Here is a 27,758-nt window from a genome sequence, read left to right as displayed (position 1 = left end):
AGGCGGGGTACACCCTGGACAGGTCGGTGATTTCACTCTGTTCCTATAATAACTCTGAACACACTCTTTTATTGGCTCCAGTTACACCAACACTGATGCTTCACATATTTGACTCTATGCAAACTCAGTGATCTTCCTATAAAAAGTCAACATCAGACTGACAGTGGAGCTCACAGCACGTTAGATTCATCATAAACCATGTTTCCTGTAGCTCTGCTGCTGCTGCTGTTGGCAGCTGGATCCTGTGAGTCCCTCTAGATTTGTCAGAGTCAACAAATGTTTCTTTTACAGGAAAACTTAATCATTTATAACTCAACATTTTATTCTTTTAACAGGTGTGAAGTGTGAAACATTGACACAGCCAGCCTCTGTGACTGTGCAGCCAGGTCAACGTCTGACCATCACCTGTCAGGTCTCTTATTCTCTTAGTAGCCATTACACAGCTTGGATCAGGCAGCCTGCAGGGAAAGGACTGGAGTGGATTGGAATTAAATACACTGGAGGCTCACACTATAAAGATTCACTGAAGAACAAATTCAGTATTGACTTAGACACTTCCAGCAAAACAGTGACTCTGAATGGACAGAATATGCAGCCTGAAGACACTGCAGTGTATTACTGTGCCAGAGACACAATGATACAAACCATCAGTAGACATGAACAAAAACCCCTCAGTGCCTGAACACTTGTAACATGAATCCACCAGAGGAGGAGCCTTCAGACCACTGATGATTTCACACCCGTTTACAGCAACTGCCTTAAAAGTTCACACATTGTTCCTAATGTAAAATAATAATATTTGTTTATGTCAGTTTAAACACACCACACTTATAGTCACTACAGTAATATTTTAATTAATTTTGTAATGTATAAAGATTTGAAAATAATATGATATAACATACTATAATGGCTGAGGTATATTTTCCTGAAACATTTAGCAATTGTTGTTTCTCTTTTGTATTATTATTGTTATTTTCCTCAGCAGTGAGTTACTGTCTAAATTATGTCATATCAGAGGTGAAATCTCAGAAGAACTGAATCATGTGAACAAAGTATTATATTAGGACGAAAAAAATAAGTTAAATGTTTCAAATAAAAGTAAGGTAACACATACATTAAAAAATAACACACATTGTATCCTAAAAGTATAAAAACAAATGTTATCAGTTAGATATTAGGTTATAATCAAAAAAAGTAACAAAAGCAAAATCTGAAACAGCACATATTTAATCTACAAAAAACGTTCAGTATTGGTGCAACTGTATTTGTTTCCTCCACAGAATTTGTTATTGATTCTAGAGACTGACACCATTTGTCCTTTCGGCACACCAGCTTCAGCAAAATTCAGTTTATTATATAGAGTGGTATTTTGATTCAGATAATACTAAACTTTGTCTATATTTTTGTTGACTTTAGATACAAATTGAAATACAGAAAAATAAAGATATATTTACAGGATTAAACCTACAGTGACAAACTGCTCCAATGATATACTAAGTTCACTAATAAAATGTGTTGACATTAAAAGAAAAAATAGTTACATTTTCCTGAGTGAAAATGTAAATATTGAAGATTTAAGTTCCATAATTCATATAATAACAATTAGAGCAATGATCCTTGTTAGAGTTATCAAATACTGAAAATTACACATTGTTTGAAAATATTAATATTTTTAGTGTTTTATTTAGCGCTATATCATTTACAACAAAAGCAAAACTGACAGTTATTGTATCAGTTTAAACACAGAGTAAATATGTTTGAATAAGTTGAAGCAGAGGTGATTTTCACTCTGTTCCTATAATAACTCGGAACACACTCTTTTATTGGCTCCAGTTACACCAACACTGATGCTTCACATATTTGACTCTATGCAAACTCAGTGATCTTCCTATAAAAAGTCAACATCAGACTGACAGTGGAGCTCACAGCACGTTAGATTCATCATAAACCATGTTTCCTGTAGCTCTGCTGCTGCTGCTGTTGGCAGCTGGATCCTGTGAGTCTCTCTAGATTTGTCAGAGTCAACAAATGTTTCTTTTACAGGAAAACTTGATCATTTATAACTCAACATTTTATTCTTTTAACAGGTGTGAAGTGTGAAACATTGACACAGCCAGCCTCTGTGACTGTGCAGCCAGGTCAACGTCTGACCATCACCTGTCAGGTCTCTTATTCTCTTAGTAGCTATTACACAGCTTGGATCAGGCAGCCTGCAGGGAAAGGACTGGAGTGGATTGGAATGAGACGAGGATCCAACACATTCTACAAAGATTCACTGAAGAACAAATTCAGTATTGATGAAAATACTTCCAGCAAAACAGTGACTCTGAATGGACAGAATATGCAGCCTGAAGACACTGCAGTGTATTACTGTGCCAGAGACACAATGATACAAACCATCAGTAGACATGAACAAAAACCCCTCAGTGCCTGAACACTTGTAACATGAATCCACCAGAGGAGGAGCCTTCAGACCACTGATGATTTCACACCAGTTTACTGTTTCTGCATTAAAAGTTCACAAATTGTTCCTCATGTAAAATAATAATATTTGTTTATGTCAGTTTAAACACACCAAACTTACAGTCACTACAATGTCATTGTATATATTTTTTGTAATGTAAAACGATTTTAGAATAATATGATATAACATAATATAATGGTTGAGGTATCTTTTCCAAAAACATTTAGAAATTGTTGTTTCTCTTTTGTATTAATATTGTTATTTTCCTCTCCAGTGAATTACTGTCTAAATGATAACACACCAAAGGTGATATCTCAGAAGAACTGAATCATGTGAACAAAGTCTTATATTAGGATGAAAATAAATAAATAACATGTTTGAAATAAAGTAAGGTAACAAATACATACACTAACAACCCACATTGTATATAGCAATATCTGAAATAGCACAATTTTAATATATAAATTGTGTTTTAGTGCAAGTTTTTTTCACTTTAAATAAGAACTGAAATACAGAAAGTTACAGATATATTAGCAGAATAATTCATTTGACAGTGACATAATGCTATAGTGATATACTGAGTTCACTGAGAAAATGTCTTGACAGTAAAAGAAAATCACTCAGGAAAACTTAAATATGAAGATTTAAGTTCCATAATTCATATAATAGCAATTAGAGCAATGATTCTTGTCAGAGTTTTCAAATACTGAAAATTACACTTTGTTTGAATATATAAATATGTTCAGTGTTTTATTTATCATTATATAATTTACAAAAAAAGCAAAACTGTTATTTTATCACTTTAAACACAGAGTAAATGTGTTTGAATAAGTTGAAGCATGTCACTCCGGCAGTTTGCCCCGCCCCCTCCTCTGCCGGCCTGCCGGCCTGATTACACACACCTGCTGACAATTAAGCCATGTGGACTTTAAAAACTCTCTGTTCCCCTGTGTCAGTGCCAGTGTGTTTTAGCCCATGCCTGATCACCCGAGCTCCTTGTCACAGCCACAGATGCCACAAGTTTTGATCCTCTTTGTGAGCGACGCTTTTCCTTTGTAAGTTTTCTTAGCATAGCCTGTAAAGTTAATACCTTAGTTAAGATTTATAGCCTCTTTTGTTTTCCTCCTTGGGAGAGATTTTCTGTTTCATTTTCACAGCTTTTTAGGAAACTCCAATCACTAGGATTGTGACTTGCGTTGTATTAGTTAGACTGAGTAGAACCAATCATTTAGATTGCGTTTTGTGTTTGACCTCGTTCTCAGTTAGTTATAGATCGCCAATCAGTAGGATTGTCCTTTGAGTTTGTTTTCGTTTTGAAGTGCTTAGAGCCTTGTTTTTCCTCCGTTTGGAGAGTTTTCTGTTTAAGTTTTTTATGATAACCATAGTCTGAGTTTTGTTTCCTCTTCCGAGTGATTTTTTGTTTCCGCGTTTATAGTTACGCAACGTTTCTTTTGAAGAGCGTTGTGCTCCCCATTGGTTATAGTTTTTTATAGCCACGCTTTGTTTTCCCTCAGTAAGAGGATCTGCCTTGTGTTCTGTTAAGAGTGCCAATAAAGACAATAAAAGGCCTCTGCGTCTGAGTCCTCGCTGTTCCGTCTTGTCAAAGCAGAGGTGATTTTCACTCTGTTCCTATAATAACTCTGAACACACTCTTTTATTGGCTCCAGTTACACCAACACTGATGCTTCACATATTTGACTCTATGCAAACTCAGTGAACATGAATCCACCAGAGGAGGAGCCTTCAGACCACTGATGATTTCATACCATTTTACTGTTAGTGTTTTTAGATTTCAAAAATATATATTTTATAAACAAAAAAAAACAAAAAAGTGAATAAATTGTTCCTCATGTAAAATAATATTTGTTTGTCAGTTTAAACACACCAAACTTACAGTCATTACAATGTCATTGTATATATTTTTTGTAACGTATAACAATTTAAAAATAATATGATTGTTGGGATTAGGGGCGTGATTGGTTATGAATTTAGAATATTAATAATTGATTAATTATGGAATAATTAATTTCTTATAAAAAGTTGAGTCAAACTCAAATCGGGGCACCACTCCTCTCAAACAGAGGAGAACAATCGGTTCTGAATGAACCAATAATTCATAACCTCCAAAAACAGTCTCATAAATTAAGCCGACTACCAATTTGGATTATGATTAATAATTAACTTAATAATTGATAAATCACAATACTACATCAATAGTTAGGTGAATTGAAGGATTGGAGTTCTACAGGGAAGAGGTTGGCAATATACACACTTGTGCAATATTAATCACATACACTGTATATAGTTACATTTAGTGAATATTCTTGTTCATGTTGGGGATCAGCTCCTTAAGATGGAGTCACATGCATCTTGGATGGAGAACACATGGCCCCTTTGCTCAGAGACAAAGAGTGTCATAAAACTCAGTCAATAAAGATCCCTTATCTTCCACACATCAGTGGGAAACCCACCTCAGTGGTCACTTTGGGACATGTGACCCCCATGAAACAGGCAATACAAAAGCCAGGTTTCCCCTCCTTCTTTCTCTTCTTCGCTCTTCTCTTCTCCATCTCACCGAAGGACACAGGCTCCTCTGCTCTCCCCTGCCCTTCTGGGTGCAGGAAGGACACAGACGTCAGCTCTTCGACTGAAGACCCTTCAGCACAGAGTTTAACAAGCTTCCAGCAGCAAGAGACCCTCTCTGCTGATCTTCGAGCAGGCCCGCTCACAGCAGCCTGCTATCCTCCCATCAGAAGCAGCGACACCAGAGCCTGCCTAAGGATCAACCAAGGATCCAGAGCCAGGTTAGCTCCAACTAGCTAACTTTGTGAGGAGGAACCTGAGCCACAGACACCAGAAACACAGTCAACCATCTACTGTTCCTGGACCAACAGACAGCACCTCAAAAGGACACTTTGGCACCTTTTAAGGACTTGGTAACGTAACTGGGCCTAGCATAGCATTACACTACTTGGCTAAGCATAGATGTACTGAGCTTACTTGCTCACATAAAGTGTTGTTGTAATGTCTAGATTTAGGTTAATATGATGTTAGTGATGTCCATGCTTCTTAGCTCTCAGCTCTAGATGGGCATGCTTCTAACCTCTCATCTAACCTGACATCTCACTTTACAAAAGTAGTTAACCAAGAAACACAGCAGCCACGCTGTCAAGAAGCCATCTTTGATTCCGCCATCTTGTAGTTTCTTTGTCAACCGCCATCTTGTATTGTAGTCTACCTCTATCTGACTTGACCATTTGACCTGCACACACACAGACTCCCTCTTTCTCTCTCTTTCACACACATACACTGTATATAGTTACATTTAGTAAATATTCTTGTTTATATCTTTGATGTCTTTTTAATAAATGTTTTATAAAATATACAGTCTGGTCTGATTAATATTGCACAAGTGTGTATATTGCCAACCTCTTTCCTGTAGAACTCCAATCCTTCAATTCACCTAACTATTGATGTAGTATTGTGATTTATCAATTATTAAGTTAATTATTAATCATAATCCAAATTGGTAGTCGGCTTAATTTATGAGACTGTTTTTGGAGGTTATGAATTAATGGTTCATTCAGAACTGATTGTTCTCCTCTGTTTGAGAGGAGTGGTGCCCCGATTTGAGTTTGACTCAACTTTTATAAGAAATTAATTATTCCATAATTAATCAATTATTAATATTCTAAATTCATAACCAATCACGCCCCTAATCCCAACAATGATATAACATAATATAATTGTTGAGGTATATTTTCCAAAAACCTTTAGAAATTGTTGTTTATCTTTTGTATTATTATTATTTTCCTCTCCAGTGAATTACTGTCTAAATGATAACACACCAAAGGTGATATCTCAGAAGAACTTAATCATGCGAACAAAGTATTATATTAGGATGAAAATAAATAAATAACATGTTTGAAATAAAAGTAAGGTAACAAATACATCCACAAATAACCCACATTGTATCTTAAAATAATAAAAACAAATTTTATCACTTACTGTAGATATTAGGTTATACTCACAAAAGGTAACAAAAGCAATATCTTAAAAACAGCACAATTTTAGTCTATAAAAAAATAATCTCTTGGGCAAACCAGCTTAATGTTTTGATGCAATTTTTGTTCACTTTAAGAACTGAAATACAGAAAAATACAGATTTATTAGCAGAATAATTCATTTTACAGTGACATAATGCAACAGTGATATACTGAGTTCACTTATAAAATGTCTTGACAGTAAAAGAAAATCACTCAGGGAAACTTAAATATGAAGATGTAAGTTCAATAATTCATATAATAACAATTAGAGCAATGATTCTTTCAGTTTTCAAATACTGAAAATTACACATTGTTTGTAAATATAAATATTTTCGGTCTGTTATATTTAGCGCTATATCATTTACAACAAAAGCTAAACTGACTGTTATTTTATCACTTTAAACACAGTGTAAATGTGTTTGAATAAGTTGAAGCAGAGGTGATTTTCACTCTGTTCCTATAATAACTCTGAACACACTCTTTTATCGGCTCCAGTTACACCAACACTGATGCTTCACATATTTGACTCTATGCAAACTCAGTGATCTTCCTATAAAAAGTCAACATCAGACTGACAGTGGAGCTCACAGCACGTTAGATTCATCATAAACCATGTTTCCTGTAGCTCTGCTGCTGCTGCTGTTGGCAGCTGGATCCTGTGAGTCTCTCTAGATTTGTCAGAGTCAACAAATGTTTCTTTTACAGGAAAACTTGATCATTTATAACTCAACATTTTATTCTTTTAACAGGTGTGAAGTGTGAAACATTGACACAGCCAGCCTCTGTGACTGTGCAGCCAGGTCAACGTCTGACCATCACCTGTCAGGTCTCTTATTCTGTTAGTAGCTATTGGACAGCTTGGATCAGGCAGCCTGCAGGGAAAGGACTGGAGTGGATTGGAATGAAATACACTGGAGACTCACGCTTCAAAGATTCACTGAAGAACAAATTCAGTATTGACTTAGACACTTCCAGCAAAACAGTGACTCTGAATGGACAGAATATGCAGCCTGAAGACACTGCAGTGTATTACTGTGCCAGAGACACAATGATACAAACCATCAGTAGACATGAACAAAAACCCCTCAGTGCCTGAACACTTGTAACATGAATCCACCAGAGGAGGAGCCTTCAGACCACTGATGATTTCACACCAGTTTACTGTTAGTGTTGTTAGCTTTCAAAAATATATATTTTATAAACAAAAAAAAGAAAAAAGTGAATAAATTGTTCCTCATGTAAAATAATAATATTTGTTTATGTCAGTTTAAACACACCAAACTTACAGTCACTACAATGTCATTGTATATATTTTGTGTTATGTATAACGATTTTAAAATAATATGATATAACATAATATAATGGTTGAGGAATCTTTTCCAAAAACGTTTAGAAATTGTTGTTTCTCTTCTGTATTATTATTGTTATTTTCCTCTCCAGTGAATTACTGTCTAAATGATAACACATCAAAGGTGATATCTCAGAAGAACTGAATCATGCAAACAAGGTCTTATATTAGGATGAAAATAAATAAATAACATGTTTGAAATAAAAGTAAGGTAACAAATACATACACTAACAACCCACATTGTATCTTAAAATAATAAAAACAAATTGTATCACTTACTGTAGATATTAGGTTATAATCACAAAAGGTAACAAAAGCAATATCTGAAACAGCACAATTTTAATCTATAAAAAAAAATCTCTTGGGTAAACCAGCTTAATGTTTTGGTGCAATTTTTGTTCACTTTCAGTAAGAACTCAAATACAGAAAGTTACAGATATATTAGCAGAATAATTCATTTGACAGTGACATAATGTAATAGTGATATACTGAGTTCACTTATAAAATGTCTTGACAGTAAATGAAAATCACTCAGGAAAACTTAAATATGAAGATGTAAGTTCAATAATTCATATAATAACAATTAGAGCAATGATTCTTGTCATAGTTTTCAATACTGAAAATTACACATTGTTTGAAAATATAAATATTTTTGGTCTGTTATATTTAGCGCTATATCATTTACAGCAAAAGCAAAACTGTTATTTTATCACTTTAAACACAGAGTAAATGTGTTTGAATAAGTTGAAGCAGAGGTGATTTTCACTCTGTTCCTATAATAACTCTGAACACACTCTTTTATTGGCTCCAGTTACACCAACACTGATGCTTCACATATTTGACTCTATGCAAACTCAGTGATCTTCCTATAAAAAGTCAACATCAGACTGACAGTGGAGCTCACAGCACGTTAGATTCATCATAAACCATGTTTCCTGTAGCTCTGCTGCTGCTGCTGTTGGCAGCTGGATCCTGTGAGTCTCTCTAGATTTGTCAGAGTCAACAAATGTTTCTTTTACAGGAAAACTTGATCATTTATAACTCAACATTTTATTCTTTTAACAGGTGTGAAGTGTGAAACATTGACACAGCCAGCCTCTGTGACTGTGCAGCCAGGTCAACGTCTGACCATCACCTGTCAGGTCTCTTATTCTGTTAGTAGCTATTACACAGGTTGGATCAGGCAGCCTGCAGGGAAAGGACTGGAGTGGATTGGAATGGGACGACGTGGATCCACCACATACTACAAAGATTCACTGAAGAACAAATTCAGTATTGATGTAGACACTTCCAGTAACAGGGTGACTCTGAATGGACAGAATATGCAGCCTGAAGACACTGCAGTGTATTACTGTGCCAGAGACACAATGATACAAACCATCAGTAGACATGAACAAAAACCCCTCAGTGCCTGAACACTTGTAACATGAATCCACCAGAGGAGGAGCCTTCAGACCACTGATGATTTCACACCAGTTCCCTGTTTCTGCCTTAAAAGTTCACAAATTGTTCTTAATTTAATATAATAATGAATTAAATCAGTTTAAACACACCAACCTTACAGTCACTACAATGTCATTGTCTATAATTGTTGAAATGTATAAAGATTTTAAAATAGTATTCTGTAACATAATATAATGGTTGAGGTATCTTTTCGTGAAACATTTAGAAATTGTTTCTCTTTTGTATTTTTATTCTTATTTGCCTCAGCAGTGAATTACCGTGTAAATGATGTCACACCAAAGGTGATATCTCAGAAGAACTGAATCATGTGAACAAAGTGTTTTATTAGGATCAAACAAATAAATGTTTGAAATAAATGTAAGGTAACAAATACTTTAACAAATAACCCACATTGTATTCTAAAAGTATAAAAACACATTTTATTGCTTGGATATTAGGTTATAATCACGATCTATAACAATCTATAATAAAGGTCTCTTGGGCAAAACCAGCTTCATGTTTTAGTGCATGATTTGTTCACTTGAAATAAAAAATGTAAACACAGAAAAATACAGATATATTAACAGACTAATTAATGCAACAGTAATATAATGCTATAGTGATATACTAAGTTCACTGATAAGATGTGTTGACAGTAAAGGAAAATCACTTAAATATTGAATATTTAAGTTCCACAATTCATAAAATAGCAATTAGAACTGATGCTTCACATATTTGACTCTATGCAAACTCAGTGATCTTCCTATAAAAAGTCAACATCAGACTGACAGTGGAGCTCACAGCACGTTAGATTCATCATAAACCATGTTTCCTGTAGCTCTGCTGCTGCTGCTGTTGGCAGCTGGATCCTGTGAGTCTCTCTAGATTTGTCAGAGTCAACAAATGTTTCTTTTACAGGAAATCTTGATCATTTATAACTCAACATTTTATTCTTTTAACAGGTGTGAAGTGTGAAACATTGACACAGCCAGCCTCTGTGACTGTGCAGCCAGGTCAACGTCTGACCATCACCTGTCAGGTCTCTTATTCTCTTAGTAGCTATTGGACAGCTTGGATCAGGCAGCCTGCAGGGAAAGGACTGGAGTGGATTGGAGAGAAATACACTGGAGGCTCATACTACAAAGAGTCACTGAAGAACAAATTCAGTATTGACTTAGACACTTCCAGCAAAACAGTGACTCTGAATGGACAGAATATGCAGCCTGAAGACACTGCAGTGTATTACTGTGCCAGAGACACAATGATACAAACCATCAGTAGACATGAACAAAAACCCCTCAGTGCCTGAACACTTGTAACATGAATCCACCAGAGGAGGAGCCTTCAGACCACTGATGATTTCACAGCAGTTTACTGTTTCTGCCTTAAAAGTAAATTTGTTTTACTTTTTCAAGTATCTTTGAAAATTAGGGAAACAAACACACAGTTCTAATTTGATATAATATGTTCTTCACTTTTTATAAATTGGAACCACTTAAGCCGTTTTTCATTGTATCAGGGAAAAGAAATCCGTGATATCTCATACAGTACATACAGTTAGTAAATGACACAATCAATGACTTCTTTTAACAGTGAAATGTCAATAGAATTACCATTAGTAGTTGGTTTACTGTTAAACTTTCAAACTAAATTTGAGACATCACTCTCACAAACTCCTCAAAGAAACATAAAATTCCTATTATTAAATGCAAAAACAAAATTATCATCATCATCATCATCACTATGGACTTTGAAACCTCCAACCAAATTGGCCCTACATTAACAAAAAATGATTTAACTCACAAGCTCCTTTATACTTTCACTAACTGAATTGTAACTTTTTCCAATATGTGTCAATCAAAATATAATATAAATAAAAATATAATTTTTACTAACATTTAAAAACATTTTTCATGACTTCCAGTGAAAATGTGTGCAGCAGCACTTACTCGAAGAGCTAAGGTTTGAATTTAACGGCAGACTGATGTAAAACACGAGACAGAGTGGATTTCAAAAGTTTATTGATACATTGGAAACTGGAATACTGAGTAGTTGACGATTCAAATATTGTCAGTGTGTTATATTTAGCACTATATTATTTACAATAAAAACAAAACTGACTGTTATTTTATCACTTTAAACACAGTGTAAATGTGTTTGAATAAGTTGAAGCAGAGGTGATTTTCACTCTGTTCCTATAATAACTCTGAACACACTCTTTTATTGGCTCCAGTTACACCAACACTGATGCTTCACATATTTGACTCTATGCAAACTCAGTGATCTTCCTATAAAAAGTCAACATCAGACTGACAGTGGAGCTCACAGCACGTTAGATTCATCATAAACCATGTTTCCTGTAGCTCTGCTGCTGCTGCTGTTGGCAGCTGGATCCTGTGAGTCTCTCTAGATTTGTCAGAGTCAACAAATGTTTCTTTTACAGGAAAACTTGATCATTTATAACTCAACATTTTATTCTTTTAACAGGTGTGAAGTGTTACACATTGACACAGCCAGCCTCTGTGACTGTGCAGCCAGGTCAACGTCTGACCATCACCTGTCAGGTCTCTTATGATCTTAGTAGCTATTACACAGGTTGGATCAGGCAGCCTGCAGGGAAAGGACTGGAGTGGATTGGAATGACAGACACCGATGACACATACTACAAAGATTCACTGAAGAACAAATTCAGTATTGATGGAGACACTTCCAGCAACACAGTGACTCTGAATGGACAGAATATGCAGCCTGAAGACACTGCAGTGTATTACTGTGCCAGAGACACAATGATACAAACCATCAGTAGACATGAACAAAAACCCCTCAGTGCCTGAACACTTGTAACATGAATCCACCAGAGGAGGAGCCTTCAGACCACTGATGATTTCACACCAGTTTACTGTTAGTGTTTTTAGATTTAAAAAATATATATTTTATAAACAAAAAAAAGAAAAAAGTCGATAAATTGTTCCTCATGTAAAATAATAATATTTGTTTATGTCAGTTTAAACACACCAAACTTACAGTCACTACAATGTCATTGTATATATTTTTTGTAATGTATAACAATTTTAAAATAATATGGTATAACATAATATATTTGTTGAGGTATATTTTCCAAAAACCTTTAGAAATTGTTGTTTCTCTTTTGTATTATTATTGTTATTTTCCTCTCCAGTGAATTACTGTCTAAATGATAACACACCAAAGGTGATATCTCAGAAGAACTGAATCATGCGAACAAAGTCTTATATTAGGATGAAAATAAATAAATAACATGTTTGAAATAAAAGTAAGGTAACAAATACATCCACAAATAACCCACATTGTATCTTAAAATAATAAAAACAAATTGTATCACTTACTGTAGATATTAGGTTATAATCACAAAAGGTAACAAAAGCAATATCTTAAAAACAGCACAATTTTAATCTATAAAAAAATAATCTCTTGGGCAAACCAGCTTAATGTTTTAGTGCAATTTTTGTTCACTTTAAGTAAGAAATGAAATACAGAAAAATACAGATTTATTAGCAGAAGAATTCATTTTACAGTGACATAATGCAACAGTGATATACTGAGTTCACTTATAAAATGTCTTGACAGTAAAAGAAAATCACTCAGGAAAATTTAAATATGAAGATGTAAGTTCAATAATTCATATAATAGCAATTAGAGCAATGATTCTTGTCATAGTTTTCAAATACTGAAAATTACACTTTGGTTGAAAATATAAATATGTTCAGTGTTTTATTAATCATATAATTTACAACAAAAGCAAAACGGTTATTTTATCACTTTAAACACAGAGTAAATGTGTTTGAATAAGTTGAAGCAGAGGTGATTTTCACTCTGTTCCTATAATAACTCTGAACACACTCTTTTATTGGCTCCAGTTACACCAACACTGATGCTTCACATATTTGACTCTATGCAAACTCAGTGATCTTCCTATAAAAAGTCAACATCAGACTGACAGTGGAGCTCACAGCACGTTAGATTCATCATAAACCATGTTTCCTGTAGCTCTGCTGCTGCTGCTGTTGGCAGCTGGATCCTGTGAGTCTCTCTAGATTTGTCAGAGTCAACAAATGTTTCTTTTACAGGAAAACTTGATCATTTATAACTCAACATTTTATTCTTTTAACAGGTGTGAAGTGTCAAACATTGACACAGCCAGCCTCTGTGACTGTGCAGCCAGGTCAACGTCTGACCATCACCTGTCAGGTCTCTTATGATCTTAGTAGCTATTACACAGCTTGGATCAGGCAGCCTGCAGGGAAAGGACTGGAGTGGATTGGAGAGAAATACACTGGAGCCTCATACTACAAAGATTCACTGAAGAACAAATTCAGTATTGACTTAGACACTTCCAGCAAAACAGTGACTCTGAATGGACAGAATATGCAGCCTGAAGACACTGCAGTGTATTACTGTGCCAGAGACACAATGATACAAGCCATCAGTAGACATGAACAAAAACACCTCAGTGCCTGAACACTTGTAACATGAATCCACCAGAGGAGGAGCCTTCAGACCACTGATGATTTCACACCAGTTTACTGTTAGTGTTGTTAGATTTCAAAAATATATATTTTATAAACAAAAAAAATAAAAAAGTGAATAAATTGTTCCTCATGTAAAATAATAATATTTGTTTATGTCAGTTTAAACACACCAAACTTACAGTCACTAGAATGTCATTGTATATATTTTGTGTTATGTATAAAAATTTTAAAATAATATGATATAACATAATATAATGGTTGAGGAATCTTTTCCAAAAACGTTTAGAAATTGTTGTTTCTCTTCTGTATTATTATTGTTATTTTCCACTCCAGTGAATTACTGTCTAAATGATAACACATCAAAGGTGATATCTCAGAAGAACTGAATCATGCAAACAAGGTCTTATATTAGGATGAAAATAAATAAATAACATGTTTGAAATAAAAGTAAGGTAACAAATAAATCTAAAAATAACCCACATTGTATCTTAAAATAATAAAAACAAATTGTATCACTTACTGTAGATATTAGGTTGTAATCACAAAAGGTAACAAAAGCAATATCTGAAACAGCACAATTTTAATCTATAAAAAAAAATCTCTTGGGTAAACCAGCTTAATGTTTTGGTGCAATTTTTGTTCACTTTAAGTAAGAACTGAAATACAGAAAAATACAGATATATTAGCAGAAGAATTAATTTTACAGTGACATAATGCTATAGTGATATACTGAGTTCACTTATAAAATGTCTTGACAGTAAATCAAAATCACTCAGGGAAACTTAAATATGAAGATGTAAGATTCAATAATTCATATAATAACAATTAGAGCAATGATTCTTGTCATAGTTTTCAAATACTGAAAATTACACATTGTTTGAAAATATAAATATTTTTGGTCTGTTATATTTAGCGCTATATCATTTACAACAAAAGCTAAACTGACAGTTATTTTATCACTTTAAACACAGTGTAAATGTGTTTGAATAAGTTGAAGCAGAGGTGATTTTCACTCTGTTCCTATAATAACTCTGAACACACTCTTTTATTGGCTCCAGTTACACCAACACTGATGCTTCACATATTTGACTCTATGCAAACTCAGTGATCTTCCTATAAAAAGTCAACATCAGACTGACAGTGGAGCTCACAGCACGTTAGATTCATCATAAACCATGTTTCCTGTAGCTCTGCTGCTGCTGCTGTTGGCAGCTGGATCCTGTGAGTCTCTCTAGATTTGTCAGAGTCAACAAACGTTTCCATTACAGGAAAACTTGATCATTTATAACTCAACATTTTATTCTTTTAACAGGTGTGAAGTGTGAAACATTGACACAGCCAGCCTCTGTGACTGTGCAGCCAGGTCAACGTCTGACCATCACCTGTCAGGTCTCTTATTCTCTTAGTAGCTATTACACAGCTTTGATCAGGCAGCCTGCAGGGAAAGGACTGGAGTGGATTGGAATGAGAGCTGGATCCAGCACATACTACAAAGATTCATTGAAGAACAAATTCAGTATTGATGAAAACACTTCCAGCAAAACAGTGACTCTGAATGGACAGAATATACAGCCTGAAGACACTGCAGTGTATTACTGTGCCAGATACACAATGATACAAACCATCAGTAGACATGAACAAAAACCCCTCAGTGCCTGAACACTTGTAACATGAATCCACCAGAGGAGGAGCCTTCAGACCACTGATGATTTCACACCAGTTTACTGTTTCTGCATTAAAAGTTCACAAATTGTTCCTCATGTAAAATAATAATATTTCTTTATGTCAGTTTAAACACACCAAACTTACAGTCACTACAATTTCATTGTATATATTTTTTGTAATGTAAAACGATTTTAAAATAATATGATATAACATAATATAATGGTTAAGGTATATTTTCCAAAAACATTTAGAAATTGTTGTTTCTCTTTTGTATTATTATTGTTATTTTCCTCTCCAGTGAATTACTGTCTAAATGATAACACACCAAAGGTGATATCTCAGAAGAACTGAATCATGTGAACAAAGTCTTATATTAGGATGGAAATAAATAAATAACATGTTTGAAATAAAAGTAAGGTAACAAATACATACACTAACAACCCACATTGTATCTTAAAATAATGAAAACAAATTGAATCACTTACTGTAGATATTAGGTTATAATCACAAGAGGTAACAAAAGCAATATCTGAAATAGCACAATTTTAATATATAAATTGTGTTTTGGTGCAAGTTTTGTTCACTTTAAATAAGAACTGAAATACAGAAAGTTACAGATATATTAGCAGAAGAATTCATTTTACAGTGACATAATGCAATAGTGATATACTGAGTTCACTGAGAAAATGTCTTGACAGTAAAAGAAAATCACTCAGGAAAACTTAAATATGAAGATTTAAGTTCCATAATTCATATAATAACAATTAGAGCAATGATTCTTGTCAGAGTTTTCAAATACTGAAAATTACACTTTGTTTGAAAATATAAATATGTTCAGTGTTTTATTTATCATTATATAATTTACAACAAAAGCAAAACTGTTATTTTATCACTTTAAAAACAGAGTAAATGTGTTTGAATTCGTTGAAGCAGAGGTGATTTTCACTCTGTTCCTATAATAACTCTGAACACACTCTTTTATTGGCTCCAGTTACACCAACACTGATGCTTCACATATTTGACTCTATGCAAACTCAGTGATCTTCCTATAAAAAGTCAACATCAGACTGACAGTGGAGCTCACAGCACGTTAGATTCATCATAAACCATGTTTCCTGTAGCTCTGCTGCTGCTGCTGTTGGCAGCTGGATCCTGTGAGTCCCTCTAGATTTGTCAGAGTCAACAAACGTTTCCATTACAGGAAAACTTGATCATTTATAACTCAACATTTTATTCTTTTAACAGGTGTGAAGTGTGAAACATTGACACAGCCAGCCTCTGTGACTGTGCAGCCAGGTCAACGTCTGACCATCACCTGTCAGGTCTCTTATTCTCTTAGTAGCTATTACACAGCTTTGATCAGGCAGCCTGCAGGGAAAGGACTGGAGTGGATTGGAATGAGAGCTGGATCCAGCACATACTACAAAGATTCATTGAAGAACAAATTCAGTATTGATGAAAACACTTCCAGCAAAACAGTGACTCTGAATGGACAGAATATACAGCCTGAAGACACTGCAGTGTATTACTGTGCCAGATACACAATGATACAAACCATCAGTAGACATGAACAAAAACCCCTCAGTGCCTGAACACTTGTAACATGAATCCACCAGAGGAGGAGCCTTCAGACCACTGATGATTTCACACCAGTTTACTGTTTCTGCATTAAAAGTTCACAAATTGTTCCTCATGTAAAATAATAATATTTCTTTATGTCAGTTTAAACACACCAAACTTACAGTCACTACAATTTCATTGTATATATTTTTTGTAATGTAAAACGATTTTAAAATAATATGATATAACATAATATAATGGTTAAGGTATATTTTCCAAAAACATTTAGAAATTGTTGTTTCTCTTTTGTATTATTATTGTTATTTTCCTCTCCAGTGAATTACTGTCTAAATGATAACACACCAAAGGTGATATCTCAGAAGAACTGAATCATGTGAACAAAGTCTTATATTAGGATGGAAATAAATAAATAACATGTTTGAAATAAAAGTAAGGTAACAAATACATACACTAACAACCCACATTGTATCTTAAAATAATGAAAACAAATTGTATCACTTACTGTAGATATTAGGTTATAATCACAAGAGGTAACAAAAGCAATATCTGAAATAGCACAATTTTAATATATAAATTGTGTTTTGGTGCAAGTTTTGTTCACTTTAAATAAGAACTGAAATACAGAAAGTTACAGATATATTAGCAGAAGAATTCATTTTACAGTGACATAATGCAATAGTGATATACTGAGTTCACTGAGAAAATGTCTTGACAGTAAAAGAAAATCACTCAGGAAAACTTAAATATGAAGATTTAAGTTCCATAATTCATATAATAACAATTAGAGCAATGATTCTTGTCAGAGTTTTCAAATACTGAAAATTACACTTTGTTTGAAAATATAAATATGTTCAGTGTTTTATTTATCATTATATAATTTACAACAAAAGCAAAACTGTTATTTTATCACTTTAAAAACAGAGTAAATGTGTTTGAATTCGTTGAAGCAGAGGTGATTTTCACTCTGTTCCTATAATAACTCTGAACACACTCTTTTATTGGCTCCAGTTACACCAACACTGATGCTTCACATATTTGACTCTATGCAAACTCAGTGATCTTCCTATAAAAAGTCAACATCAGACTGACAGTGGAGCTCACAGCACGTTAGATTCATCATAAACCATGTTTCCTGTAGCTCTGCTGCTGCTGCTGTTGGCAGCTGGATCCTGTGAGTCTCTCTAGATTTGTCAGAGTCAACAAATGTTTCTTTTACAGGAAAACTTGATCATTTATAACTCAACATTTTATTCTTTTAACAGGTGTGAAGTGTGAAACATTGACACAGCCAGCCTCTGTGACTGTGCAGCCAGGTCAACGTCTGACCATCACCTGTCAGGTCTCTTATTCTGTTGGTAGCTATTCCACAGCTTGGATCAGGCAGCCTGCAGGGAAAGGACTGGAGTGGATTGCAACGGACAAAACTTATAAAGATTCACTGAAGAACAAATTCAGTACTGATGAAGACTCTTCCAGCAACACAGTGACTCTGAATGGACAGAATATGCAGCCTGAAGACACTGCAGTGTATTACTGTGCCAGACACACAATGATACAAACCATCAGTAGACATGAACAAAAACCCCTCAGTGCCTGAACACTTGTAACATGAATCCACCAGAGGAGGAGCCTTCAGACCACTGATGATTTCACACCAGTTTACTGTAACTGCCTTAAAAGTTCACAAATTGTTCCTCATGTAAAATAATAATATTTCTTTATGTCAGTTTAAAGACACCAAACTTACAGTCACTACAATGTCATTGTATATATTTGTTGTAATGTAAAACGATTTTAAAATAATATGATATAACATAATATAATGGTTGAGGTATCTTTTCCAAAAACATTTAGAAATTGTTGTTTCTCTTTTGTATTAATATTGTTATTTTCCTCTCCAGTGAATTACTGTCTAAATGATAACACACCAAAGGTGATATCTCAGAAGAACTGAATCATGTGAACAAAGTCTTATATTAGGATGAAAATAAATAAATAACATGTTTGAAAAAAAAGTAAGGTAACAAATACATACACTAACAAACCACATTGTATCTTAAAATAATGAAAACAAATGGTATCACTTACTGTAGATATTAGGTTATAATCACAAAAGGTAACAAAAGCAATATCTGAAATAGCACAATTTTAATATATAAATTGTGTTTTGGTGCAAGTTTTTTTCACTTTAAATGAGAACTGAAATACAGAAAGTTACAGATATATTAGCAGAAGAATTAATTTTACAGTGACATAATGCAATAGTGATATACTGAGTTCACTGAGAAAATGTCTTGACAGTACAAGAAAGTCACTCAGGGAAACTTAAATATGAAGATTTAAGTTCCATAATTCATATAATAACAATTAGAGCAATAATTCTTATTAGAGTTTTCAAATACTGAAAATTACACTTTGTTTGAAAATATAAATATGTTCATTTTTTTCTTTATCATTATATAATTTACAACAAAAGCAAAACTGTTATTTTATCACTTTAAACACAGAGTAAATGTGTTTGAATAAGTTGAAGCAGAGGTGATTTTCACTCTGTTCCTATAATAACTCTGAACACACTCTTTTATTGGCTCAAGTTACACCAACTCTGATGCTTCACATATTTGACTCTATGCAAACTCAGTGATCTTCCTATAAAAAGTCAACATCAGACTGACAGTGGAGCTCACAGCACGTTAGATTCATCATAAACCATGTTTCCTGTAGCTCTGCTGCTGCTGCTGTTGGCAGCTGGATCCTGTGAGTCTCTCTAGATTTGTCAGAGTCAACAAATGTTTCTTTTACAGGAAAACTTGATCATTTATAACTCAACATTTTATTCTTTTAACAGGTGTGAAGTGTGACACATTGACACAGCCAGCCTCTGTGACTGTGCAGCCAGGTCAACGTCTGACCATCACCTGCCAGGTCTCTTATTCTGTAAGTAGCTATTACACAGCTTGGATCAGGCAGCCTGCAGGGAAAGGACTGGAGTGGATTGGAGTGGGACGACATGGATACACCACATACTACAAAGATTCACTGAAGAACAAATTCAGTATTGATGGAGACACTTCCAGCAACACAGTGACTCTGAATGGACAGAATATGCAGCCTGAAGACACTGCAGTGTATTACTGTGCCAGAGACACAATGATACAAACCATCAGTAGACATGAACAAAAACCCCTCAGTGCCTGAACACTTGTAACATGAATCCACCAGAGGAGGAGCCTTCAGACCACTGATGATTTCACACCAGTTCCCTGTTTCTGCCTTGAAAGTTCACAAATTGTTCTTAATTTAATATAATAATGAATTAAATCAGTTTAAACACACCAACCTTACAGTCACTACAATGTCATTGTCTATAATTGTTGAAATGTATAAAGATTTTAAAATAGTATTCTGTAACATAATATAATGGTTGAGGTATCTTTTCGTGAAACATTTAGAAATTGTTTCTCTTTTGTATTTTTATTCTTATTTGCCTCAGCAGTGAATTACTGTGTAAATGATGTCACACCAAAGGTGATATCTCAGAAGAACTGAATCATGTGAACAAAGTGTTTTATTAGGATCAAACAAATAAATGTTTGAAATAAATGTAAGGTAACAAATACTTTAACAAATAACCCACATTGTATTCTAAAAGTATAAAAACACATTTTATTGCTTGGATATTAGGTTATAATCACGATCTATAACAATCTATAATAAAGGTCTCTTGGGCAAAACCAGCTTCATGTTTTAGTGCATGATTTGTTCACTTGAAATAAAAAATGTAAACACAGAAAAATACAGATATATTAACAGACTAATTAATGCAACAGTAATATAATGCTATAGTGATATACTAAGTTCACTGATAAGATGTGTTGACAGTAAAGGAAAATCACTTAAATATTGAATATTTAAGTTCCACAATTCATAAAATAACAATTAGAACTGATGCTTCACATATTTGACTCTATGCAAACTCAGTGATCTTCCTATAAAAAGTCAACATCAGACTGACAGTGGAGCTCACAGCACGTTAGATTCATCATAAACCATGTTTCCTGTAGCTCTGCTGCTGCTGCTGTTGGCAGCTGGATCCTGTGAGTCTCTCTAGATGTGTCAGAGTCAACAAATGTTTCTTTTACAGGAAAACTTGATCATTTATAACTCAACATTTTATTTTTTTAACAGGTGTGAAGTGTGAAACATTGACACAGCCAGCCTCTGTGACTGTGCAGCCAGGTCAACGTCTGACCATCACCTGTCAGGTCTCTTATTCTCTTAGTAGCTATTGGACACATTGGATCAGGCAGCCTGCAGGGAAAGGACTGGAGTGGATTGGAGAGAAAAACACTGGAGGCTCATACTACAAAGATTCACTGAAGAACAAATTCAGCATTGACTTAGACACTTCCAGCAAAACAGTGACTCTGAATGGACAGAATATGCAGCCTGAAGACACTGCAGTGTATTACTGTGCCAGAGACACAATGATACAAACCATCAGTAGACATGAACAAAAACCCCTCAGTGCCTGAACACTTGTAACATGAATCCACCAGAGGAGGAGCCTTCAGACCACTGATGATTTCACACCAGTTTACTGTTAGTGTTTTTAGATTTCAAAAATATATATTTTATAAACAAAAAAAAGAAAAAAGTGAATAAATTGTTGCTCATGTAAAATAATAATATTTGTTTATGTCAGTTGAAACACACAAAACTTACAGTCACTACAATGTCATTGTATATATTTTTTGTTATGTATAACAATTTTAAAATAATATGATATAACATAATATAATGGTTGAGATATCTTTTCCAAAAACCTTTAGAAATTGTTGTTTCTCTTTTGTATTGTCAAGTTATGTGTTGTTTTAGTGTGTATTTGTTGGCCACAGCTCTGCCCAAACTTGAAAAACGGCTGATCAACTGTTGAAGGACGACGATGGACAACTCAATTCTGTTCAATCTTCAGTTTTTTATTTTAGGGCAGAATGGGATGAACAGGACGTAACAGAATAGCTTAATACCCTAGGATAAACAGTGAAAAAACAAAGCCATTAATAGCATATCATTTCAGTTCATACTTCTTAATATAAAAAATACATGATAATAATAATGTTAATTGTACTTGATAAATGAAGACTTATTCAGATTAATTAACTTAAATCACTCCAAAAAGGTTAATCATTAAAGTAACAAAGCTACACCAAAGGTTATGATTAAAGTACAAGTAACAAAGTACTTCAAATCACCTCTATCATCATAAACCAAATAAATAAGTTTCCAAATTACTCAATTTAAATAAAACATTGCATCCACAAACACACAATCAAAGGCATTTGGGAAGCGTAGCCTCCAAACTTAATGTTCAACACTACTATACCAGTGGTGTCTTCAATTGTTGATCAGGAGCTATGGCTGTGAGGTGTCTCCAGGAGAAAGCAAGGTGACTGAACCAACTCCAAACATTTCACACCATGCTTGCTGTATTCCTCAGGTACTTCCTTCCTGTTACCTGGGGCTCCACCACTGATGTGGTTGCCCCCTGCAGGTTTGGAGTGTCAGGGATCCGTTAGTTGGTGGGATTTTGGCTCTTTGCTCAGTGAACCAGGTTTTGACACAACATGTATTATTATTGTTATTTTCCTCTCCAGTGAATTACTGTCTAAATGATAACACACCAAAGGTGATATCTCAGAAGAACTAAATCATGCGAACAAAGTCTTATATTAGGATGGAAATAAATAAATAACATGTTTGACATAAAAGTACCGCGACCCTCTGGCAGAGGATAAAGCGGTAGATGATGACTGACTGACTGAAATAAAAGTAAGGTAACAAATACATCCACAAATAACCCACATTGTATCTTAAAATAATAAAAACAAATTGTATCACTTACTGTAGATATTAGGTTATAATCACAAAAGGTAACAAAAGCAATATCTAAAACAGCACAATTTTAATCTATAAAAAAATAATCTCTTGGGCAAACCAGCTTCATGTTTTAGTGCAATTTTTGTTCACTTTAATTAAGAACTGAAATACAGAAAGATACAGATTTATTAGCAGAAGAATTCATTTGACAGTGACATAATGCAATAGTGATATACTGAGTTCACTTATAAAATGTCTTGACAGTAAAAGAAAATCAATCAGGGAAGCTTAAATATGAAGATGTAAGTTAAATAATTCATATAATAACAATTAGAGCAATGATTCTTGTCATAGTTTTTAAATACTGAAAATTACACATTGTTTGAAAATATACTGTAAATATTTTCGGTCTGTTATATTTAGCGCTATATCATTTACAGCAAAAGCAAAGCTTACAGTTTTTTTTTTCACTTTAAACACAGAGTAAATGTGTTTGAATAAGTTGAAGCAGAGGTGATTTTCACTCTGTTCCTATAATAACTCTGAACACACTCTTTTATTGGCTCCAGTTACACCAACACTGATGCTTCACATATTTGACTCTATGCAAACTCAGTGATCTTCCTATAAAAAGTCAACATCAGACTGACAGTGGAGCTCACAGCACGTTAGATTCATCATAAACCATGTTTCCTGTAGCTCTGCTGCTGCTGCTGTTGGCAGCTGGATCCTGTGAGTCTCTCTAGATTTGTCAGAGTCAACAAATGTTTCTTTTACAGGAAAACTTGATCATTTATAACTCAACATTTTATTCTTTGAACAGGTGTGAAGTGTGAAACATTGACACAGCCAGCCTCTATGACTGTGCAGCCAGGTCAACGTCTGACCATCACCTGTCAGGTCTCTTATGATCTTAGTAGCTATTGGACAGCTTGGATCAGGCAGCCTGCAGGGAAAGGACTGGAGTGGATTGGAGAGAAATACACTGGAGACTCATACTACAAAGATTCACTGAAGAACAAATTCAGTATTGACTTAGACACTTCCAGCAAAACAGTGACTCTGAATGGACAGAATATGCAGCCTGAAGACACTGCAGTGTATTACTGTGCCACAGACACAATGATACAAACCATCAGTAGACATGAACAAAAACCCCTCAGTGCCTGAACACTTGTAACATGAATCCACCAGAGGAGGAGCCTTCAGACCACTGATGATTTCACACCAGTTTACTGTTAGTGTTGTTAGATGACAAAAATATATTTTTATAAAAAAAAGAAAAATTGGAATAAATTGTTAACTTATTATTAATAAATAATAATTATAAATACTTTATTATTAATTTTAATAATAAAACATATGTAAATAATATATGTTTTGTGGCAATTACAAAATTCATAACTCCGAAACTCAGGTTGTCCCATAGACTGACCTGCACATATTCAGGGTTTGGAGTCTTCTTGTTGCAAGTGCTAACCACTACACATACCCTTTGGCCCAATTAATAAATTGGATGAATTAGAAAAGAGAATTTGGCCTATAAGGTGAATATATGAGGTCATTATTGAGCTCATGTAACAACAAAACAAAGTTTCTTCCTGCTTTTCTTTGTGCTGTTTTGCAAATACACATTTTTTCCGCAAGTAAAGCAAGTGGAGGCAAATGAGGAATATGAATATTCAACAGTATTCCAATAAAGGTCCCTCTTAGAGGAGTCAAGTGTGTCACTGAAGAGAGAGAGGAGTTCACATCAGTTCCTCATCAACATCCACCATGTTCTCTGCAGCTGTGATGCTGCTGCTGGCAGCTGGATCCTGTGAGCAGCTTTCAGTGAACTAACAAACACAGTAGAAACTGACTAGTCTGATGAATGATGGACATAATGTTGATTTCTGTTTCCACAGGTGTGAGGTGTATTGACCTCATCCAGCCAAACTCAGTGGTTGTGCAGCGTGGACAGTCTTTGACCATCACCTGTCAGGTCTCTGGTTATTCTCTGACTGATAACAGCTATGCGACAGGTTGGATAAGACATCGTGAAGGAAAACCAATGGACTGGATTTTTCATCAGTGGGGGGGAGGTAGCTTCTATAAAAATAGTGCTCTAGAGAACAAGTTCAGCTTCAGCAGAGACACTTCGGCAACAACAGTAACAATACAAGGACAGAATCTGGCGCCTGAGGACACAGCTGTTTATTACTGTGTCCGTTATCTCACAGTGACACAAAACACCAACAGACTTGTACAAAAACTCTGACTCAACCACAAACATTTAAGACAGTATTCAGTATTTGGTAACACAGTTAATTAATACAAGCAATGGATTCCATGCTGATACTGAGAATCATATTAACTGTATTCAACTTTCCAAAAACATAGAAAACATTTTGGCTTAAAATGTGATTTTGAGGCTGTAGTGTGCAAATTTTAAATCTAAACAAATGTTTTCTCACATTTAAATCATTGTCAAATGAGTTCACACACTGTTGCCCAAGCCCTGCATGACTTTGTCTGAGTAAAGCTCTGTTTTCATGTCTGTGAGAGTGATGCATTTTATGTCATTAGCAGGTGAGGTGGAAGAAGGACACAGCATGAGTGAAGTGAGGCAGCGTCACACAGAAGCACGATGGCTGAAAACACCAAGAAGAGTCCATGAACAGTTTCAGAGGAGAATTCTACTGCTACAAATCACCCTCAAAATCATATCTGGATCATAATCACAATTGTGGCTTGTCATGTATGTGACGGTCTGATGTTGAAAATGCACACAGCACATCAAGCACTCCCTAAACCACTGCCTGTATGAGTCAGACACAACACATTTGCTGCTGTTCACTGTAGCTCCAAGTTTCCTGGAAGCAATCTGAACGAGTAACACTGAATAAAAAAAAACAAAAAACAAATAAACAAATAAACAATACAGACTGGAGGTTTAAAAGTGATCACACAGTGTTGGAAAACCAGCATCAACTCCCTTTCTATTGTCCCCCTTTTGGTTTCCCACAATGGCAGAGATGAGTCAATTTACATCACCAAAGAACTGTTTTATTTCATATGTGCAGAGATTAACATTAACCTGGAGAAAAACTAAACATACTACCAAGAAGGTGTCTGTTGACCCCTTTAAAAAGCTTAGAATGAGAACATAAAAATGATAAAAAAAATATTTTAAAAATATCCTTAACAATATCCTTTATATATAGCAATAATTATAAATTATCCATCCATTTTCTAGAGGGTCACAGGGGGGCACTGGAAACCAATCACAGCTGAAATAGGGCAAAAGGCGGGGTACACCCTGGACAGGTCGGTGATTTTCACTCTGTTCCTATAATAACTCTGAACACACTCTTTTATTGGCTCCAGTTACACCAACACTGATGCTTCACATATTTGACTCTATGCAAACTCAGTGATCTTCCTATAAAAAGTCAACATCAGACTGACAGTGGAGCTCACAGCACGTTAGATTCATCATAAACCATGTTTCCTGTAGCTCTGCTGCTGCTGCTGTTGGCAGCTGGATCCCGTGAGTCTCTCTAGATTTGTCAGAGTCAACAAATGTTTCTTTTACAGGAAAACTTGATCATTTATAACTCAACATTTTATTCTTTTAACAGGTGTGAAGTGTGAAACATTGACACAGCCAGCCTCTGTGACTGTGCAGCCAGGTCAACGTCTGACCATCACCTGTCAGGTCTCTTATTCTGTTAGTAGCCATTGGACAGCTTGGATCAGGCAGCCTGCAGGGAAAGGACTGGAGTGGATTGGAGTGGCACAACGTGGATCCACCACATACTACAAAGATTCATTGAAGAATAAATTCAGTATTGATGTAGACACTTCCAGTAACAGGGTGACTCTGAATGGACAGAATATGCAGCCTGAAGACACTGCAGTGTATTACTGTGCCAGAGACACAATGATACAAACCATCAGTAGACATGAACAAAAACCCCTCAGTGCCTGAACACTTGTAACATGAATCCACCAGAGGAGGAGCCTTCAGACCACTGATGATTTCACACCAGTTTACTGTTTCTGCCTTTAAAGTATATTTTTTTACTTTTTCAAGTATCTTAGAAAATTAGGGAAATAAGGACACAGTTCTAATTTGATATAATATGTTCTTCACCTTTTATAAATTGGAACCACTTAAGTTGTTTTTCATTGTATCAGGAAAAAGATATCCGTGATATCTCATACAGTACATACAGTTAGTAAATGACACAATCAATGACTTCTTTTAACAGTGAAATGTCAATAGAATTACCATTCGTAGCTGGTTTACTCTTAAACTTTCAAACTAAATTTGAGACATCACTCTCACAAACTCCTCAAAGAAACATGAAATTCCTATTATTAAATACAAAAACAAAATTATCATCATCATCATCATCACTATGGACTTTGAAACCTCCAACCAAAGTGGCCCTACATTAACAAAAAATTATTAAACTCACTAGCTCCTTTATACTTTCACTAACTGAATTATAACTTTTTCCAATACGTGTCAATCAAAATATAATATAAATAAAAATATAATTTTTACTAACATTTAAAAACATTTTTCATGACTTGCAGTGAAAATGTGTGCAGCAGCACTTACTCTTTTTTGTTTTATAATAGAAGAGCTAAGGTTTGAATTTAACGGCAGACTGATGTAAAAGTTGAAAGTAATAAGTTGAAGCAGAGGTGATTTTCAATCTGTTCCTATAATAACTCTGAACACACTCTTTTATTGGCTCCAGTTACACCAACACTGACGCTTCACATATTTGACTCTATGCAAACTCAGTGATCTTCCTATAAAAAGTCAA

The 27,758-nt window shown here is 34.7% G+C and overlaps 14 gene segments (V, D, J or C); all 14 read left to right on the top strand.

Annotated features, from left to right (window-relative positions):
- Window positions 1-198: 198 nt before the first annotated feature.
- LOC131475669 (Ig heavy chain V region XIG14-like) lies at window positions 199-631 on the top strand (the record flags this gene model as incomplete). The annotated part of the segment is given in 2 exon segments: window positions 199-244; window positions 336-631. Coding segments are annotated over 2 exon segments (342 nt in total), but the record flags the coding sequence as incomplete, so codon positions are not given.
- Window positions 632-1,950: 1,319 nt separating this feature from the next.
- Window positions 1,951-2,380, top strand: LOC131475700 (Ig heavy chain V region XIG14-like; the record flags this gene model as incomplete). The annotated part of the segment is given in 2 exon segments: window positions 1,951-1,996; window positions 2,088-2,380. Coding segments are annotated over 2 exon segments (339 nt in total), but the record flags the coding sequence as incomplete, so codon positions are not given.
- Window positions 2,381-7,122: 4,742 nt separating this feature from the next.
- On the top strand, window positions 7,123-7,555 carry LOC131475672 (Ig heavy chain V region XIG14-like; the record flags this gene model as incomplete). The annotated part of the segment is given in 2 exon segments: window positions 7,123-7,168; window positions 7,260-7,555. Coding segments are annotated over 2 exon segments (342 nt in total), but the record flags the coding sequence as incomplete, so codon positions are not given.
- Window positions 7,556-8,786: 1,231 nt separating this feature from the next.
- LOC131475704 (immunoglobulin heavy variable 4-38-2-like) lies at window positions 8,787-9,222 on the top strand (the record flags this gene model as incomplete). The annotated part of the segment is given in 2 exon segments: window positions 8,787-8,832; window positions 8,924-9,222. Coding segments are annotated over 2 exon segments (345 nt in total), but the record flags the coding sequence as incomplete, so codon positions are not given.
- A 904-nt stretch (window positions 9,223-10,126) lies between these two features.
- Window positions 10,127-10,559, top strand: LOC131475677 (Ig heavy chain V region XIG14-like; the record flags this gene model as incomplete). The annotated part of the segment is given in 2 exon segments: window positions 10,127-10,172; window positions 10,264-10,559. Coding segments are annotated over 2 exon segments (342 nt in total), but the record flags the coding sequence as incomplete, so codon positions are not given.
- Window positions 10,560-11,651: 1,092 nt separating this feature from the next.
- On the top strand, window positions 11,652-12,078 carry LOC131475943 (Ig heavy chain V region XIG14-like; the record flags this gene model as incomplete). The annotated part of the segment is given in 2 exon segments: window positions 11,652-11,697; window positions 11,789-12,078. Coding segments are annotated over 2 exon segments (336 nt in total), but the record flags the coding sequence as incomplete, so codon positions are not given.
- A 1,236-nt stretch (window positions 12,079-13,314) lies between these two features.
- Window positions 13,315-13,845, top strand: LOC131475273 (Ig heavy chain V region 5A-like). The segment is given in 3 exon segments: window positions 13,315-13,360; window positions 13,452-13,766; window positions 13,823-13,845. Coding segments are annotated over 3 exon segments (384 nt in total).
- Window positions 13,846-14,984: 1,139 nt separating this feature from the next.
- LOC131476013 (Ig heavy chain V region XIG14-like) lies at window positions 14,985-15,414 on the top strand (the record flags this gene model as incomplete). The annotated part of the segment is given in 2 exon segments: window positions 14,985-15,030; window positions 15,122-15,414. Coding segments are annotated over 2 exon segments (339 nt in total), but the record flags the coding sequence as incomplete, so codon positions are not given.
- Window positions 15,415-16,582: 1,168 nt separating this feature from the next.
- LOC131475982 (Ig heavy chain V region XIG14-like) lies at window positions 16,583-17,012 on the top strand (the record flags this gene model as incomplete). The annotated part of the segment is given in 2 exon segments: window positions 16,583-16,628; window positions 16,720-17,012. Coding segments are annotated over 2 exon segments (339 nt in total), but the record flags the coding sequence as incomplete, so codon positions are not given.
- Window positions 17,013-18,180: 1,168 nt separating this feature from the next.
- On the top strand, window positions 18,181-19,664 carry LOC131475271 (immunoglobulin heavy variable 2-5-like). The segment is given in 3 exon segments: window positions 18,181-18,226; window positions 18,318-18,592; window positions 19,650-19,664. Coding segments are annotated over 3 exon segments (336 nt in total).
- Window positions 19,665-19,766: 102 nt separating this feature from the next.
- LOC131475828 (Ig heavy chain V region 5A-like) lies at window positions 19,767-20,199 on the top strand (the record flags this gene model as incomplete). The annotated part of the segment is given in 2 exon segments: window positions 19,767-19,812; window positions 19,904-20,199. Coding segments are annotated over 2 exon segments (342 nt in total), but the record flags the coding sequence as incomplete, so codon positions are not given.
- A 907-nt stretch (window positions 20,200-21,106) lies between these two features.
- LOC131475707 (Ig heavy chain V region XIG14-like) lies at window positions 21,107-21,539 on the top strand (the record flags this gene model as incomplete). The annotated part of the segment is given in 2 exon segments: window positions 21,107-21,152; window positions 21,244-21,539. Coding segments are annotated over 2 exon segments (342 nt in total), but the record flags the coding sequence as incomplete, so codon positions are not given.
- A 2,082-nt stretch (window positions 21,540-23,621) lies between these two features.
- On the top strand, window positions 23,622-24,051 carry LOC131475722 (Ig heavy chain V region XIG14-like; the record flags this gene model as incomplete). The annotated part of the segment is given in 2 exon segments: window positions 23,622-23,667; window positions 23,759-24,051. Coding segments are annotated over 2 exon segments (339 nt in total), but the record flags the coding sequence as incomplete, so codon positions are not given.
- A 2,370-nt stretch (window positions 24,052-26,421) lies between these two features.
- Window positions 26,422-26,854, top strand: LOC131475863 (Ig heavy chain V region 5A-like; the record flags this gene model as incomplete). The annotated part of the segment is given in 2 exon segments: window positions 26,422-26,467; window positions 26,559-26,854. Coding segments are annotated over 2 exon segments (342 nt in total), but the record flags the coding sequence as incomplete, so codon positions are not given.
- Window positions 26,855-27,758: the final 904 nt, after the last annotated feature.

The sequence above is a fragment of the Solea solea genome, chromosome 16 (assembly GCF_958295425.1).
Source record: "Solea solea chromosome 16, fSolSol10.1, whole genome shotgun sequence".
Taxonomy (NCBI): domain Eukaryota; kingdom Metazoa; phylum Chordata; class Actinopteri; order Pleuronectiformes; family Soleidae; genus Solea; species Solea solea.
Note: the sequence above shows the minus strand (reverse complement) of the source record. Positions and strands in the feature narration are given on the sequence as shown.